The sequence below is a fragment of the Xiphophorus hellerii genome, chromosome 1, assembly GCF_003331165.1.
Source record: "Xiphophorus hellerii strain 12219 chromosome 1, Xiphophorus_hellerii-4.1, whole genome shotgun sequence".
Classification (NCBI taxonomy): domain Eukaryota; kingdom Metazoa; phylum Chordata; class Actinopteri; order Cyprinodontiformes; family Poeciliidae; genus Xiphophorus; species Xiphophorus hellerii.
This window is the reverse complement of record NC_045672.1, coordinates 12083840-12100113: the sequence shown is the minus strand read 5'-3', so window position 1 is coordinate 12100113 and position 16274 is coordinate 12083840. Positions and strand designations below refer to the sequence as shown.

At 40.8% G+C, this 16274-nt stretch overlaps 1 protein-coding gene across 1 annotated transcript; it reads right to left on the bottom strand.

The window, feature by feature from the left end:
• Positions 1-1291: 1291 nt before the first annotated feature.
• ccdc30 (coiled-coil domain containing 30) lies at positions 1292-16194 on the bottom strand. Its single transcript, XM_032572000.1, is given in 31 exon segments — positions 1292-2291; positions 3117-3181; positions 3444-3561; positions 4208-4344; positions 4454-4595; positions 4940-5061; positions 5173-5338; positions 5420-5577; positions 5774-5983; positions 6360-6530; positions 7036-7158; positions 7831-7884; positions 7886-7906; positions 7908-8100; positions 8305-8483; positions 8895-9032; positions 9269-9397; positions 9534-9632; positions 10268-10460; positions 10544-10650; positions 10745-10861; positions 11300-11379; positions 11628-11748; positions 11750-11785; positions 12980-13081; positions 13150-13227; positions 13440-13624; positions 14159-14279; positions 14396-14578; positions 15193-15355; positions 16070-16194. Coding segments are annotated over 30 exon segments (3798 nt in total). The 5' UTR covers positions 15232-15355; positions 16070-16194; the 3' UTR covers positions 1292-2080.
• Positions 16195-16274: the final 80 nt, after the last annotated feature.

Genomic DNA, 16274 nt, shown 5'->3' with positions numbered 1-16274 from the left:
TGAGGAGTTTAACTAAGGTTATCAATGTTTAAAAAAAAAAAAAAGGAAAATAGAAAAAAAAAAAAAAAGCTTTGTATCTTTACCTTGTTTAATAAACAGACTGTTATAAATTAGTCCGTTTCTTAAGTTGAACTTTGAAAACGGAGCACGCGGACATTTTTGTTCATAAAATTTTTATTTTAGAAAAATAATTTAAAATTTGAAAACAAAAAATGCTCTCATACAAATGCGACGAAACTTGAACCAATTTCCACAATTCTTTCAAAAAAAAAAGCAAAGTTAGAAACACCAACGTTTCAGGCACAATGGAAATAGTAACAGATTATTTTGTGTAAAAATGTAGCTAATACAAAAATAGTGGCTTACAATTTGAAAATATATACAAATGTGATGCATTCATGATTATTAAAACCTATGGTAGCTAATATTTGGGTCTAAAGTGCAGCTAATATTTGAAGGCATTTGTTTGCGTCAGCCACATCTATTGGTACCTCTGGAAGATGTGAGAAAAAAATAAAAAATAAAGCCATTATTGCAGTATCATAATTAACAAATGTAGAAAAATTCACATTTAAATTAAGAGCATTATAAAGAAAAAAACTGCATTAACATAGCATGCCAACGAATCCTATGGGCTTTACAAAGACCAAGATTTACACTCACATAATGAGGATGCTGAGCAAGATACAAAAAAAATAAAAACAAATCTCTAAAGATCACTCAAGCAAAGAGTGGCATCTTAGAATATCCATAGCAACCAAAATAAGTAGGCTTATTTTAAAGATGCTGTTTTCATGCTAACCTGGATGAATGTGTAGAAAAGCACCAGGTGCTCTATCTGTTATGCTGTGGGCCTGTTTCTCCTCCAGCAGCTCTGGGAGCTTTGTAAGATTAACAGCATCATGAGCTGTTTTGGAATAACAGGAAATACGGAGCATAAATCTCAGTGTTTTCGTCCAGAAAAGCGAAAATGAGTCATCTTTGAGTATTCTAGCAACATCGCCGAGATAGTTCAACAGAAATCTAAATTTCTCCATGAACCGCTCTCTTTTGATACTTAAATAATATTGGGTAGACAGAAATGGGCATTAAGCCCGACGCAGCTCCCTCTGTGCACTCCAACCTAGAATAATGCTATAGAAGATCTATCCCGTTGACAAAAAGGAACTTTCGGAGTACAATCAACTATTGTGTCACTGTTGAGTTCAGAGTTTCAAACGGACAGCCGAGCATGTGAGATGATAATCGCAGATGTGGCCACGCGACGCAGCTTTAAAACCGCAGGAGGAAACTTTTTATGTGGACAACAATGAAAGAAAAAAAAACACAACCAGAGGAAACTTGAATTAGGCCAAGAAGAGAAAAAAAAGGACAGAATTGGTTTTGTTTAAAGTACCAGATTATCTCCTATTAGACAGAAGATGGGTGAAACATTCAGAACTGTAAACTGGTAAAAATTCACTCAATTTAGATGTTTTTTCCTTTTAAGTACAAACGTAGCCAACACTTTAGGCGTCATTAGGCATCAAAACACTGCAAAATCGAACCAGGAAAAGTTAATATCCCAAAATTTGCACAGCATTGCTAAAACATCTTGAATGTAAACATCTGTATAAAAAACATGTTAAAGTGCTTCAATTCAAATAGGATCATTAAAATAACTTTGATAAAAATGTATTTCCCATTGAAGGCAGTGGTGTGTGGTGCTTTTCATAATGTTATATTACAAACAGTATCAGTCTTTCAAACTTTAAGTGATGCTCATAAGCGTTGGTGTGCAAAGGCAAACAAACCAAAGAAACATAATAAACTTTTAGAAAACCATTTGCACGTGTTTGCATTCCAAATAAACAGGCTGGACTTCTATCCCAATGGACACTGTTGTCTTTAAGAACAGAGTATGTTGAAAAATTCTTGGTTAATAAAGGCTTTGTAAAAAAAAAAAAAAAGAATCACTTTCAGTAAGCTGCTGGGACAAACACAGTACTTATGAGGCAAACAAGAATCTGCTTTTCAAATACGACCCTATGTAAGCAGATTACGTTGTATGGCAGTGACATCACTAAACTCCCATCGCCTCTCACCCCTGGTCTTTGCCATCTGAGGTCTCTCCTCTACCCTTAGTGGAAGTTGGAGTGACCATTGGGGAGGTGAGGTTCAGGTATCCCTGCTCAGGCGGCTGCTGCGTAGAGACGGAAGTCCTCGTGCCGTCCAGCACCAAGTGCTTGTTCACCGTCGCACGGCAGATCGCGTCCAGGATGTCGGCGTGATCACAGGGACCTGAGGTCAGACTGACATCAATAACAAGCTCTGTTATTAGCAAGTGTGGTCGGCCTGTGGTCGGGACGAAAGCTGCTTTTAGCAGTTTTTTTTTTTTCTCCCCTCCAGGGGGTCTTTTGTGGGCTCTACTGTCCCTTATATGAAAGTAGGCTGACAGGAAAGGGGAAGGAGAGGGGGGAAGACATGCGGCAAATGTCCGGGAATCGAACCCGCGTCGAGGACTCAAGGCCTCCAAATGTGGGTCGCGCTATCCGCTATGCCACCACAGCACGCCTGCTTTTAGCAGTTTGAGCAGCAGCTGAAGCTTCCCCTTCGCCTGACTGCAAAGCGCTAGTTTTATCTGCGTCAATCCACCAACACTTCGGACACAATACATCAAGTTCTTATCAGAAACTTTACAAATGATTCATCCTAGGAATAAAGTATGTTGTAGCTGAAACTAAGAATCATACAGACTGCACTTTTCTGAAACTAAATAAGAAGAAAAGAGGGTTTTTCAGATGCTTCCATTCACTAGTGAAATGTTTTACAGAACTACTTCATGCATTGCTGTGCAACATGAAGAGTTTTGGTTAGAAGATGTGTTAATGAGAGAAAATTTCACAATATATAGGATGTTGTAAATAAACTTCACTTAATTTTATGTTTCATCTTTTTGTCTGTAACAAGTAAACTGACGCAGTAAATTTCCAAATGACATTTTGTTGTATTTCTGACTGGAAAGTTATAAAATGAACGCTTTAAAAACAGAGAGAAGCATATTTTACATTGTCATAACATAACATATTTTTCCCGTCCTTGTATCAATATGCGGGTTCACATTTTGTCAGGCTTACCTCAGAGCTGATGAATGCATGACGCCTTCTGTGAAACCATCAGAGGGGAGCGCTCTCTTGACATTCTGTTAGAAAATTTGACCAATTTGCACGTTAGACTATGTGAAAGCGTCTGTTAACTTAAACAAAACACATATTTAAACGTTTTCAACAAAACTAAAGAAAAATTAAATTAAATTTTTCCTCATAACTGTTTCACAGTTAAGGACAGCCACTGTGGGCCCGACGGTAAATGGTGTTTGAACTTCTCTACAATTTCAGAACAGGACAAAATAATAACACGGTCCACTCAAAATAAAATTAAAAAAAGGTTGTCCATGTTTCTACCTCCATACTATAGAATGACTCGGCGTTCCTCAGGGCACGCTCCAGGGACCTGACTTGATTGGAGAGCTTCATGGTTCTGTCCTGCAGCTGTTTGTTTTCCACCTCTAAGACATTAGCCCTTAAACAGATAAATCCCCACACTCAAAAGCAAGTTATGAAATAACAAGACAATGGCACTAATATTTTTTAATAGGCACTGATTAAAAATATTCTTTGTTCCTGGTACATCTAAGATGGATATTATTTGATTATTAATTAAGAGCTGACATTCGACAGGCTGAGATTTTGAATAACAAGGACTTACAAACAGATTTCTGATGAATAAATGAGGACCATACATCTGGATACATTATTTCATCAAAGCATGTAAAAGTATTTTTTTGTAAAAAAAAAAAAAAAAAGAAAGAAAAAAACAGAACCTTTTCTGTCCAAGAACACCTGATGAAACTTTAAATCCTGTGACCTTGTGACCTCAAACTTTTGCAAAACTGACTGGACAAATAAGACTTTTATTAAATATCATTTAAAGCTTTCACAAGTGCACAAAAGTGACTGGTCAGTTTTGGGTCTTACATTCAACAAAAAAAAAAAACTGCTTCTGCAAACTCCTTTTGCAAATGTTTTTGTCAAAAGTAACTCTGATGAGATCTATGATACAGAGAGCCAACCGGACAATAACTGAAACAAAAATAGCTTTCATGGAGAGAAGTTAGTCGCTGCTGCGGTGACCCCTGCTGTTCAGGAGTAGTAATTGATTGAGCCACCTGTGCTGGACAGTGGAAGCCGTCCTCATGCCTTTGCTGCCAATGTCTTCTGCCTCACTTATCCTCCGCAGCAGCTCCCGCTTCTCCTCCAGCAGCTTCTCGTTTTCTAGCATCACTACATTGATCCGCTCCTTCTCCTAGAAGCAGCGTGGGGCAGAGGGAACAAGACAAAAAAGCGTATCAAGACAAAAACATGTTGGAAAATATCAAACCTTTTAGAAGCAAACACTGAGCAGGAATGAAAACCTTGTAGGAGAGACTGGAGGCCAGCGCCAGATCGTTCTCCAGTTTCTGGATGGTAGAGTCTCTCTGTGCCGTTGCCTTCATGAAAATCTGTTTGGCCTGACACAGTTTGGTCTTGTGTTGGCTTTGCTTTTCGTTGTACTTCCTGGTCGTTGTAGAAGTGGAGAAGAAACACAAGAGCATCAAACACAGTGCACAAATCTGAAAAGTGTTCCCTCTCCTGGGATGACACCATTTTCAATACTGCTGATTTTGTTGGTTGTTGACCATTATTTGGTCTGAAATTCAGAAAGTGGGCTTTGTTAAGGCAGAAAAGCTTTGCTGCTTTTCCAGCTTATGAGGACATCCCAGGAGTTATGCGCTTCAGTTTCTCATGAATGAACAAAATGTCCTGGACAACAAACTTTATTCTCGCCACCTCAAGTAGAGCTCAGCATATTCAGGCCTTGGATTTATAATCCTCGTCATCATACTAATATTGATAATGACCTGATGTGTGCATCTAGTTGGAGGAGGACCTGCTGCAGCTCCTCCTGTAGCCTCTCACACTCCTGCTGACTGGTAATCAGGTCTTCCTGCAGTTTGTGGTTTGACTTCTGGCTTGTTTTTACCTGAAGAGAAGCAAAAAAATGTTTTTTTTTATATATATATATATATATAAATACACTGAAATAAAAGGTTTAACACTTACTGAAGCAAAGTAACGTTGAAGCATTTCTCACCTCCTCTCTTGTCTTCTTGAGCTCAGCATCCAGGATGGACAGCTGAGTGTCCAGCTGCTGGACGCGGTGGCTGAGTTCCGTGTTTGTCCTGTTGAGGGAAGCTTCCTTCAGCCTAAGCGAGCGTACCTGCTGCTGCAGCTCCTCCTCCCGCTGCTCTAAAAGCTTCCTGGAAAAAAAAAAAAAAAGTTAGAGCAACTTGAAACGATGAGCCGGGCGAAAATAACGTTGTGGTCCCACTCTGTGTCACCTGGTGATGTGGCCCTCCTGCTGCTGGGCCCTGAGGGCCGACAGAGAATCAAACAGATCCCTGCTGTCCCTCTCCAGGCGGCTGCTCTCGCCGGCTCGAGCTTCCTCGACACGTAGCTGGTGCTGGGCGTTCTTTAGCTGCTGCTGGAGCTCCAACACCTGCAGAAAAAAAGAGAAATGACTTCCCAAACGTCTGACCGGATTTCAAAATGCATTCTGGGGTGTTTATAATCAAAGGTTGAATTCGCTCAAACACACAAACAAAATGTTGAAAAGCTCAAATCCATCAGAAGGAGCAGAGCTTGTCTAAAGAAGGGACTGTCATCCTGCAGGTTCATGAGCCAGCAACACCGACCTTCTTGTCGGCAGCAATGAGCCGCGCCCTCTCGGCCTGCAACTCCTCCTGCAGGCCGGCGGTGGCGCTGCAGTTGGTGCTGCTGCGTATCAGCTGCAGCTCTAATTCTCGGACTTTTTGCTGCAGGCGTTCGCACTCGGTGTCTCGAGTTTGGAGTTTCTGCTCCACCTGTGCCAGCTTGGACTGGGCCTGCTTCAGTTCTGCGCCAAGCTGAAGAAACACACGAAAGAACAGAGCCTTCAGAGGAGAGCAAGAACTTTCCTTTTCCATTGTGGTGTAGTTTAACATAACAAAGGAATGGACAAGAATGAGTAAAAACAAGAAGTTAATATCCAACAAAATCAAATTACAGTATAACCTTAGATTATAAAATGTTGAAAAGCTATCTCAGAATAATGAGAAGAATGTTTTTATATTTTTCTTGCTTCTTGATGCACACAGTATACAGCCTGTTTCTTGGTACCGTTTCAGTTTTGCTCACTTACTGTGATTAGCAGCCACAGAAAGTAAAAGAGGCCAGCGAGAGCGACTAAGATGACGATTTGCCGGTGAGGACATTCCAAATGTGATGAAACTGAACGCCAACCTTGAGTTTTTCCTGCTCCAGCAGAGTGTTGTGTCTCTTCAGATCCAGGCTTTTTTCCTTCTCGTAGCGCAGCTCCTTCTCGGCCGAGGTGAACAGGCTCTGGGCTCTCTGCACGTCTTGCTTCATCTGTTTCGCCTCCTGCGCCTTCTGGCCCAGCACCGAGTCTTGCAACTTAAGATGGGGGAAAAAAAAAATAAAAAATTTTGAGTTAGAAAGATCCAAAAAGTTAAACAGATGCAGAGCTAAAATAAACTCATGAATTATTCAACCAGTCAATGTTTTTTAAAGGTTTTATCGGTTATAGTGGCCTTTATATTTAGAATCAGTGTTACACCAAAAATTTGTTGTCTCTTTAATTTTTTGGAATCATTAGCATTTTTTAAATTGATCAGTGCTGAGGGACTTTTTGTTAGATGCTACTGGTTTTCTCTAAGCCACTTTTCATCCAAGTAAGATGTTTGAGTGCTGATCTCCTTAGGTCAGTAAATGCCTGGAAAAGAAAAGTGCGTCAGCTGATTTGTGCCGATCTTTACGAACATTCATTGATTTATTTTTTTTGTCAAGCTCCAACTACAGAAATACAAAATGATATATGATGTAATATATAGGATATATAGGATATATCCATATTATATAGGATATAATATGGAGGTACGCATGTTGTGAGCATGTGTACCTTAATATGTGCCTGGGCTTCACTAATCTGAGCCTGAAGAGCCATTTGGTGCTGAGAGGCCAGCTGCCGCTCCTCCTCCAGCTTATCCTCCAGGTCGTTTATTTCCTTCTTCAAAGATGAAAGCTACCAACATAAAACGGAGAGACATAGAAGCAGCTGAAACAAGATATTTACGCACCCTTCATAAAAAGGCAAAACAAAACTATTTTCTCATGATAAATCAGACTAAATATGACTTGTTTAAGGTCAGCAGAGATTACCAAAAATATTTATATTTTCTAAACGAAAGAATGACATTCTTTAAAATAAGAAGTCTGCAAACATATCCTAAGTATTTGGTAGAACTGTTTTGATTTGAGTCAAGACATTTGAGGTAATCCCTCTACAAGCTTCTCAATGTAGCTTGCTGGAATATTGGCCCATTCCTCCTGACAGAGCTGGTGTAACCGAGTCAGGTTTGTTGACCTTAAAGTACTTAGTAACAAATTTGTAAAAACCCATTTGTACCCCAAGAAAGCAGTTTATCTGAGACTCGCTTAAAATACACGAATAGGTATATAATTTAACTCAAATGTTGTAAATTAACTAACATAACCCTAAGTGATGGAAGTTCATTTATTATCTGGGCTTTTCTAAAATGTTTTAAGGAGTAAAGGGTGTATGTAAATATTTGATTTCAATGAAAAACCTGAAGAGGAAATGTGCTTTCTTCTCGACTTGATTTACTAAGCAGTGAAGCCGATCTTCTCTACATTTAGATGATGTAAGAAGATTTACAGCTGCAAACTGAATTACCTGATCCAAACCTCCAACCTTTACTTTCTCTACCGAATCAGACCCAGATCCTGCAGCTAGCTGTGTCCATTTCGGCCATTCTGGCTGCGACGAAGTGCCTCCTTAGCAGAGGTCAGCTGCTCTTGATGCCACTGAAGCTGCTTATTGAGCCGCTGGACCTCCAGCTCCACTCTCTCTCTTTTCCCTTCAGCCTCGAGCTTCAGATGAACCGCGCCGCTCAGCTCCGCCTGGAGCTCAGCCGTCTTCTGGCGTTCAGAGGTCATCTCCTCCCTGAAAAATATGCATATGTATGCAAACCAAGTAAGCGCCAATATCACCTCTTATCTCTCTGCTGGCTATGAAAAAAAAATTGATTAAGGTACTATTTGCAGCAGGGCTATAGCTCCTGCCCAGACACAGCTATTTTCAATTCAAATGCTTCAGTTGTACCATACAGTTACGAGCTGATGACGTATGTATTCTTGAGCTTCCTACCTCAGACTGTCATGTGAAGACTGCAGGCTGCTGAGCTCGACGTTAAGGCTGTCGACCTGCTTCTGCGTCTGATCAGCCTGGAGTCTGTTTTCCATCATTTTTCCCTGAGTCTGGTTACTGTCCTTGTAGCGCTCCAGCTGACTCTGGAGTCTGCTGTGGGCGCGCTCCATCTGAGCCACCTGAAAGGGCCAGAAATATCAAGATGAGACGCGCCGTAAACTCTCACTCACGTAAACGACCATGTAAAATAATCACGCCACACACTTTATGTATTTGAACTCAAGTGCAACAAAGAACAGGGTAAAAGGTTTTAGTTTCCTGATGTGGAAAGCCCCAAATGCAAGACTTGCAAAATAGTGACTCAGGGAAAATGAATAGAAATGAACATTACAATTTTATACAGATCTTAATGGTAAAAAAAACCAATCTAAACAATTTTCTGACTTCACGATGATGTGCTACTTTATGTTGGTCTATTAAATGAAAGAGTAAGTTAACAGAACTAGGAAATGTCAAAGGAATCTATTAAGGCATTTACGCAAAACCGGAGTCCTTTTTATTTCCATTTCAAACCCAGGCAGCGAGCGAACCTTTTCTTCTAGAACGGCCTTCTCTCCCTTGACCTGGGTCAGACTTTTGATGAGCGTTTTCCCCTGCTGGCATTCGGTCTGAAGACCGCTGACCTCGAGTCTCAGTTTCTTCAGCTCTCGCTCGCCTATCTGCAAAGCCTGTAGCGTGGGGGGAAAAAAACGGAGAAATAAAAACCTGAGCTGGTTTGCAAAAGGCAGTTGGAAAAAGATTTGTTCATATCTGTAGGTAAGACAGAAGTTCCTATCAGTAACCTTAAACAGCCTAGTACCAAATGCAATATAAAAATTTTTTTTACTTATGAGCTGATTTTCAGAAAGTTATGCAGCTGTTGAGTGACTGTTGGTCCCGCAGACAGCATGTGTGAGATCTTTACCTCTTTATCTTTCTTGAGGGCAGCCTGAGCAGCAGTAAGATCCAACTCCAGCTGTTTCCTCCACTCCTTCTCCTCAGTCAGTCGGGCCTCCAGCAGGGACATTCTCTCCTGGGAGCTGTCCCTCAGGTGCTTTATACACAGGGGAGATCAATGTGCATGTCTGATTGGTTGATGTTTAATTTCCAAAAATATCACAACCACAGTTTGTCACCAACTTTGAGGCAGTCTGCTGTGTCACTGCATAATAAGAAAAGTAAATTCTTACGACGTGCAGGTAGGACTCGCTGGCCTTCACCTCGTCGCCATTTTTTGGCGCTTTTTCCTGAGCGTCGTGCTTTCTCAGCTCCGCCTCCAGGTTTCTAATCTACATGGTTAAATTCAGAGATTAGAGGGTTTTAGTGGACACATTTATTTCCCCTTCAAGCTTTCATTTATTTTAACATAATTAAATGCATCATTTCTTTTTAGGGCTCCAACTAATGATCTTACTTATCAATCAGTCGAATAAAAAAACTGGCACATTGTGCAGAGTTTTCATTTAACCCCTCAAGTCTGGTTTATGCAAATTAGAGATACACTAAAAGATGAAAATCAACAAAAAATTCAGTTAGTTTTTAAATAAGAAAATGAACATGTTATTGCTTAAAATGCAACAACACCATGGAATTCCTTTAGTTAATTTAGCAATGCTAAAACTACTTCAGGAACTTTGAGTAAAACATATTTACAAAATGTTTTCATCTTAAATGCAAAAAATATATATGTATATTTACTTTTTTGTGTACAGTTTTGGCTAAAACACTGCTCTGAATATGTAGCTTTTTCAGCAAATGGCCTTTTATCTTTGGTCTGCACACGTCAGTTAACAATTAATCGATTACTAAATTAGCTGACGACTACTTCGATAATCGATCCTTCTCAATTAATCCAATTAATCATTTATTTCTTTCTGTTAAATATTAAATGCTGTTACAGACGAATCCAGCTCTTTCCCCGTACTCTTCTGTGCAGCCCCTCCACCTCTCCCTCATGGCGATGCCTCTCCTCCTTGCTGGAGTTCTGGGTCTCCCCCAGCAGGGCCTCCAGCTCCTCATTCCTCTCCTCCAGCTCCTCCTGCTCCTTGCGTAGCCTCTGGAGTTGCCGCTGCAGCTCTCTCGCCTGCATAAGTCCGTCTTCCACCGCTTCCTGACACCTAACGGGAATAATGGCGACAAAGGACCTATTTGAGCCTTGAAGAAGGAAATGTTGTCGTTTTCCATGAGTTTATATCGTTACCGTTTATGAATCTGATCCTTCTCTTGGGCTGACACAGCAGAGAGACAGTTTTCAGATTCAGTACCTTTGTTCTTCAAGTCTTCTTTTTCTGTATTAGGTTTTGTCATCTGGACAAAAACAAAACAAACAAAAACTTAACTACAGGAAGACTCTTTGCATTTTCATTTATAGAAATGGGAAAAAAACACTCTTCATATTTACCTGATCCAGAAGATCTTTCTTCTCAGACTCCATGACATGTACTCTTTCCCTGAGAGCTCTGTTCTCTGCATCCAGTCTGTCATTTTGCTCTTTGGCTCGCTGCAGCTTCATCATTATCTGCAAAAAGATTGTTGACCTTTTTCACTTTGGAAGTTTTGCTTTCCCATTTTAAAAGCCAAGCTGCAGTTCTTTAAAAGGCCACTGGGGGGTGAGCTCAAAACCCAGCCAATTGTCTGCCTGTGATCATCTTAAAGAAGAGTTGAGGCCAGGATTCAAACCCTGGTCCTTCTTGCAAGGCAACAGTGCCAGGATGTGCTACTGTGAAAGCCATCACAACTTCCACTGTACAACAAAATAACATAAAAACATAGTCTCAGTGCAGCATAGATTAATAAAGCTTTAATACTGTTTTATATTACGGATTACCATACAGGTAATCTGCAAACAGTGAACACCCACGATTTTTGGAGTAGAATTTTTTTGGTGGATAAAAATTTCACCACTTCTGTCTGCTAAATTTTCCAAACGGTCAAATAAAGTTCATTCACGCCATGCCGTCTCACCATTGTGTTTCATTTTGTCCACTTCCTTCCTCAGGTACTCAACTTCCTGGACTGTCCCCTCAAGCTCAGATCCTACAATTGGAAGAACATCCACATTACTTAGAAGCTTACTAAGAATGTTTTTTCCGATATTATCTTTGCATGCTGCCAAAAATATATATAAGAAATACAAATTTAAATTAAAAAGAAAAATACACACAAATGCATGCACCTTAAAAGGTGGGAAGCAGAAAGTTGTGCAGCTTCTGGTTCGGTGTGATAATAACTCTGAATACTAAAAATACATTTGTGATTACTGAGTGAATGTGTCTTCGACATACCACATGGGTCTTGGTTGTTGTTCTTAGCCGCATCAAGCTCACTGTTGAGTCTGCGAATGTCTTGGTGAGCCATGGCCAGCCTCCTGGACGCCTCCTCCAGGTCCCGCTCCAGCCGCTGCCTGCTCAGTTCGCTCCCTGGTGATCTCCTCGCTGTGGGCCTGTCGCAAAATGATCAAGTTTAGGACGGCCAGTGTGGAAGGAGAACAGCAAGAAAGTGGACTGGTAGTTAGACCGGAGACATAGCATGCAGCTGTGAGAATCATGCACTTTCAGTCTGAGATCCGTTATCACTGCAGACCTGTAGCGAGCAAGGGGAGGTAGTCGACTTCAGCATTCTCCTGCTCAGAGGACCAAAAAGGTTTCCTTGCTATCAGTGGGTTTGTGATCAAATTAAAATACTGTTAATGTTTGTTTTTCTTTTTTTCATTTGAGAACCATATTAGAAAGAAAGACAAAATGCACAGCTGGCACAGAGACATCCAACGCCTTGCAAAAGCATTCATGCTGTTAAACCTTTACATATTTTGTCACATAACAACCACAAACTACTACATATTTATTCGGATATTATATGACAGATCAAAACAAAGTAAAACATAATTGTGAAGTGGAAGGAATATGAGGCTTTATTTATATCGTAAGTGCTATTTTTACTCAATTTGTTGCATAAATCTATTCAAATCTTGTTTTCGTAATTAGAGTTGCACAATATATCAAACAGTAATAATCACTGTAAAATCAACATGTGCAAAGTTGCAATTAGAAATTACTAATTGGTTGCAATATTTGTTAGGCTATTCTAATTTAATTGCAATGAAGTAAAATTTTGCTTTCGACTTTCGCTGTCCTTAACTATTGAGTGATGGAGAACCTGAAGCTCAGGAAAAGGGCGGGGACATGATGATGATGGAAAAGAAAGACAGTAGTAAGGTAAATGTGGTTCAGTCATAGCAAACATAATAATATCAAAACATTGGCTTCCAAAAATTACAGAGCCCTAGTTGTAATGTAAGACAATGTGGATAATTCATGAATACTTTTGCAAAGCGCTGTAACATGCAGCGTAGAGCCGTCCCGCAATGAGTCGGGTGTCATGTGGACGAGGAAGTTTAGTTCCTAATCTTTGGACAACCAAACCGCATCAGGTGGTATGCTTCGCAGCATTCATGCGGATAATATCAAAACACGTCCAAACGCTTGTGCGAAATATTTTAAAAACAAATCTCTGTTAAACACCCCAGTGTCGGCCCTCCTGTCGGCCTTCGTCACAACACCAGCGTTAGTTAGAAGGATTAGTATGAGCTGTGAAGTAGAAACCTACAGGGCTCATATTGTGTTTGCTCTGAGCAGACCTGCGCAGGCCAAACAGCTTCTTCCACGGACTCTGGGATGAACACTGCTGACGAAACAAAAAGCCAATGTCCACATGGTGATCGAACTCTTCTGCGCATTCGCTGAAAAACATAAATAAATGGACTATTCTTTCCTCCAGACTTTAAGGAAGAACTTAAGATGACCTCACCTTCGTCATGTGATCTATGGTCTTGCTCATGTCCTCCCTCTGCTGCCTGAGACTCTCTCCCTTTATTTGGATGTGCTCCTGTTAAAATGATGCACACAGATGGAAACTGCATGTGAATGAGGTAGCTACATGTTACATTGATATATGTTTATATTTTAGAATTGAGATTATGTTTGTTGATACAGGCAAAACTCCCTGGATCAGCTTTCCAATCTATTCCTTGACACTCTGTAGTAATTATCAATGTTAGTGGTACCACTTCAAATATAACTTCTCTGTTAGACTCTCACCCCATGGTCGCTGTTGGTAACGGCGAGGGTATGACTTTCCAGCTTCCCCTCGGCAGCCTCCAGCCTTTCCAGCAGAGTGGCCCTCTCCACCAGTAGATAAGCCACCTGCTCACTGGGGCTACTCAAGCCGATCTCCCCCAGGTCTTCCTGTGACAACATCTCCGCCATCTCCTTGCTCTGGATCTCTAAAAAGAAACAATGACTCCTTCGCTTCTTACTGAAAAATGACACTTCACCGAAATAACGCACTGCAATTAGCATAAACACGAGGAAATGTTTCACTGAGGGAGAATAAATTTATAGATGTTCTTTGAAGGTGTTTAGGCGAACTAAGATGTGGTCGCCAGATGATTGTTTAAAATGTCCAAGTATTTCAAAGAGCTAATAAGTGATCTTTACTGCACTGGATAGCATAGCATAACAGTGAGCATGAGATTCTTATCCACATAATCACCCTTTGTTGACCTGGAGTGTTAGTCATCCAACTAAAGCACCCAGTTTTAGTTAAAGTTTAGCAAATCCACACATTTATGTTTATCCTGGCAGGACAGAAACATCTTTTTTTTTTCTGAAAATATTGCATTTTTCAGCGTAAGGATCGAAGTGACTGATTAAAATGCTCTAAAGTTTCTACACATCTCTAACAGGGATGCCAATAAATAATGAGGATGCTGTATGAATGCAAAAACTATAGACAGTAACAGCTTTATTGAGACCACCTTGTTGATGTTTGATTTGGTGAAGCTCATGTCGCAAGTCTTCATTGTCTCTCTCATACTCTGCAGTCAGACACTCGCGCTCTTCCAGCAGCGCTCGAATGTGAGCTACGTAGCTCTCCACCTGAGAGTCAAGCAAAATACAATTCTTAAACTAATTCAAGTAAAACCAGCAATCCACTAAACCTAATATGAAGTTTGCTACAGCTGGTAAACAAAGGCAACACTGGACTACTTCACCTCCTTCATTTCATTGGCCTGCTGCGTACGTAAGGCCTGCAGCTCCTTTGAGACTGACTGAAGCTTTGCCTCGGCGTTGAGCAGCTGCCGCCATAGATGCTGCTGCCGCTCCTCCGCTCCGGCCTCTGGAGGCAAGCCGTCGTCCTGAAGCCTCTTGGTAACCTGGTCCAGCTCCGTCAAGAACTAAAGAGAAAGAGGAGGAAAATAAATGATTTATTAACACACAAGAGATCAAAACCATGTATTATGACTTGCTAAACCACAATTTGCATGAAGAAACTTGCTCAGCAAAACCGATCTTTTTGCATGCTCAGACTACGACGATGGGAACTCGGCGCCAAACACCTGTTCCAGAATTTGGTAACTTGAGCGGAAGCCGTGCAGTATTTGGAATGCTAAAGGAGTTGTTACAGCTCCAACAACATGCACCACATTGTCACAGGCGAAGTATCGAGTCTCACATGCCACCAGCTGGTCTATGTTCATCTGGAACAAATGGCTGAAAGACTGCAAATTGAGAGCGCCCTTCTAATGCTGACAAATGTTAGGTGCTGATGCAAGTTGCGTTCCTTCCATCGAGATTGTATGACAAAAATTTCAATTTTTCTTTCTTCTATGTGCAGTATGTTCAAATTATACTGAAGAAAAACTGCCAGCAAATTCACTAGCCAATGGGGAAGAAAATGTAGATTAGAAAAGCTTTTTAACATGATGTCACTCTGCAGAGAGAAAGGGTTTCCACAGAAGAGCAACACTTTATAGAGAATGTAACCTTTATCCGTCAGAAGCAAAGTTACCTCTCCATGATCCATCAACATTGACTTTGGTGAAGCCATTTCCTCAGCTGAGAAAAATACTTATTTTAAGCTGCAGCTGTTCCTACGTGGTGTCCCATTTTGTGGCAATGAAGAGCAGAACCTCAAGCTCCATTGTCGCTGTAATCCATGCGTACTAGCAGCTCTGTAAAAGATAACATTTCTCAGAACCATTTGACTAAGTCGTGACAAAACCTGTAGTAACAACCTCAGGCACTGCCTACATCAGCTGCAGTTTGACAGCTGACTGCACTGTATCACCTGAAGCTATGCAAAACTTCAGCCTGATCATCTATGTATGATCTGCTTCTCTTATCATTAAGCTTTTGATATAAATAGCAACGATTACAGCTCAAGCAGCTTGCAAGTGCAAGTTTAAATGGAATTTCTAGCAGGAAAACATTGTGTATGTTTTTTTTTTTTGGAAAGTGATCAATAGTTTCTAAGAGAAAGCTGAATTACCTCAGTTCTGAAAGATCCTTCGGTTGTTATGGCTTTCTTCTCAAAATGTCTGACACCGAAGGAGGAGCAAACTATGTTTTCAGTAGAAGCACAGGGTCTTCCGAGCTTTTTAGAAAGACTCGCTGCGTATTGAAGCATAACCAAGAATCGGTTCATGTGACATTGCACGAATGAGCGGGTTTTTACACTAGAACGCCGTGGTAGTAAAGTTACCGAAGTTATTAGGCTGCATACAAAGATAGCGCTGGCGCTAACGGTCCCGCAGTTTATTCCAGAGGCTGATTGTTGGATACTGATTACAGTTTAAATGTTATTACTGGCGAATTTTATCCACGAAACTGTCTGGTTCTGTGCTTCGGGAAGTCATACAGCAGACCATAGTTTACGTTTTACTCACCTCGGGCTAACAAGGATGAGAAAACCCAGCGCCTTGGACAGGCATGGCGGAGTACACTAGCTTCTACTAGCACCTAGGCAACGGACCGTACCAAGATGGAGGGGAGAGTTCAGCAACCCTTAGACATAGGTAATACGCTAAAATCAGACACACTTTGACAAAGCTATTCAACCTATATTGTGTCTTGACATGAGCGCTGTCAAAT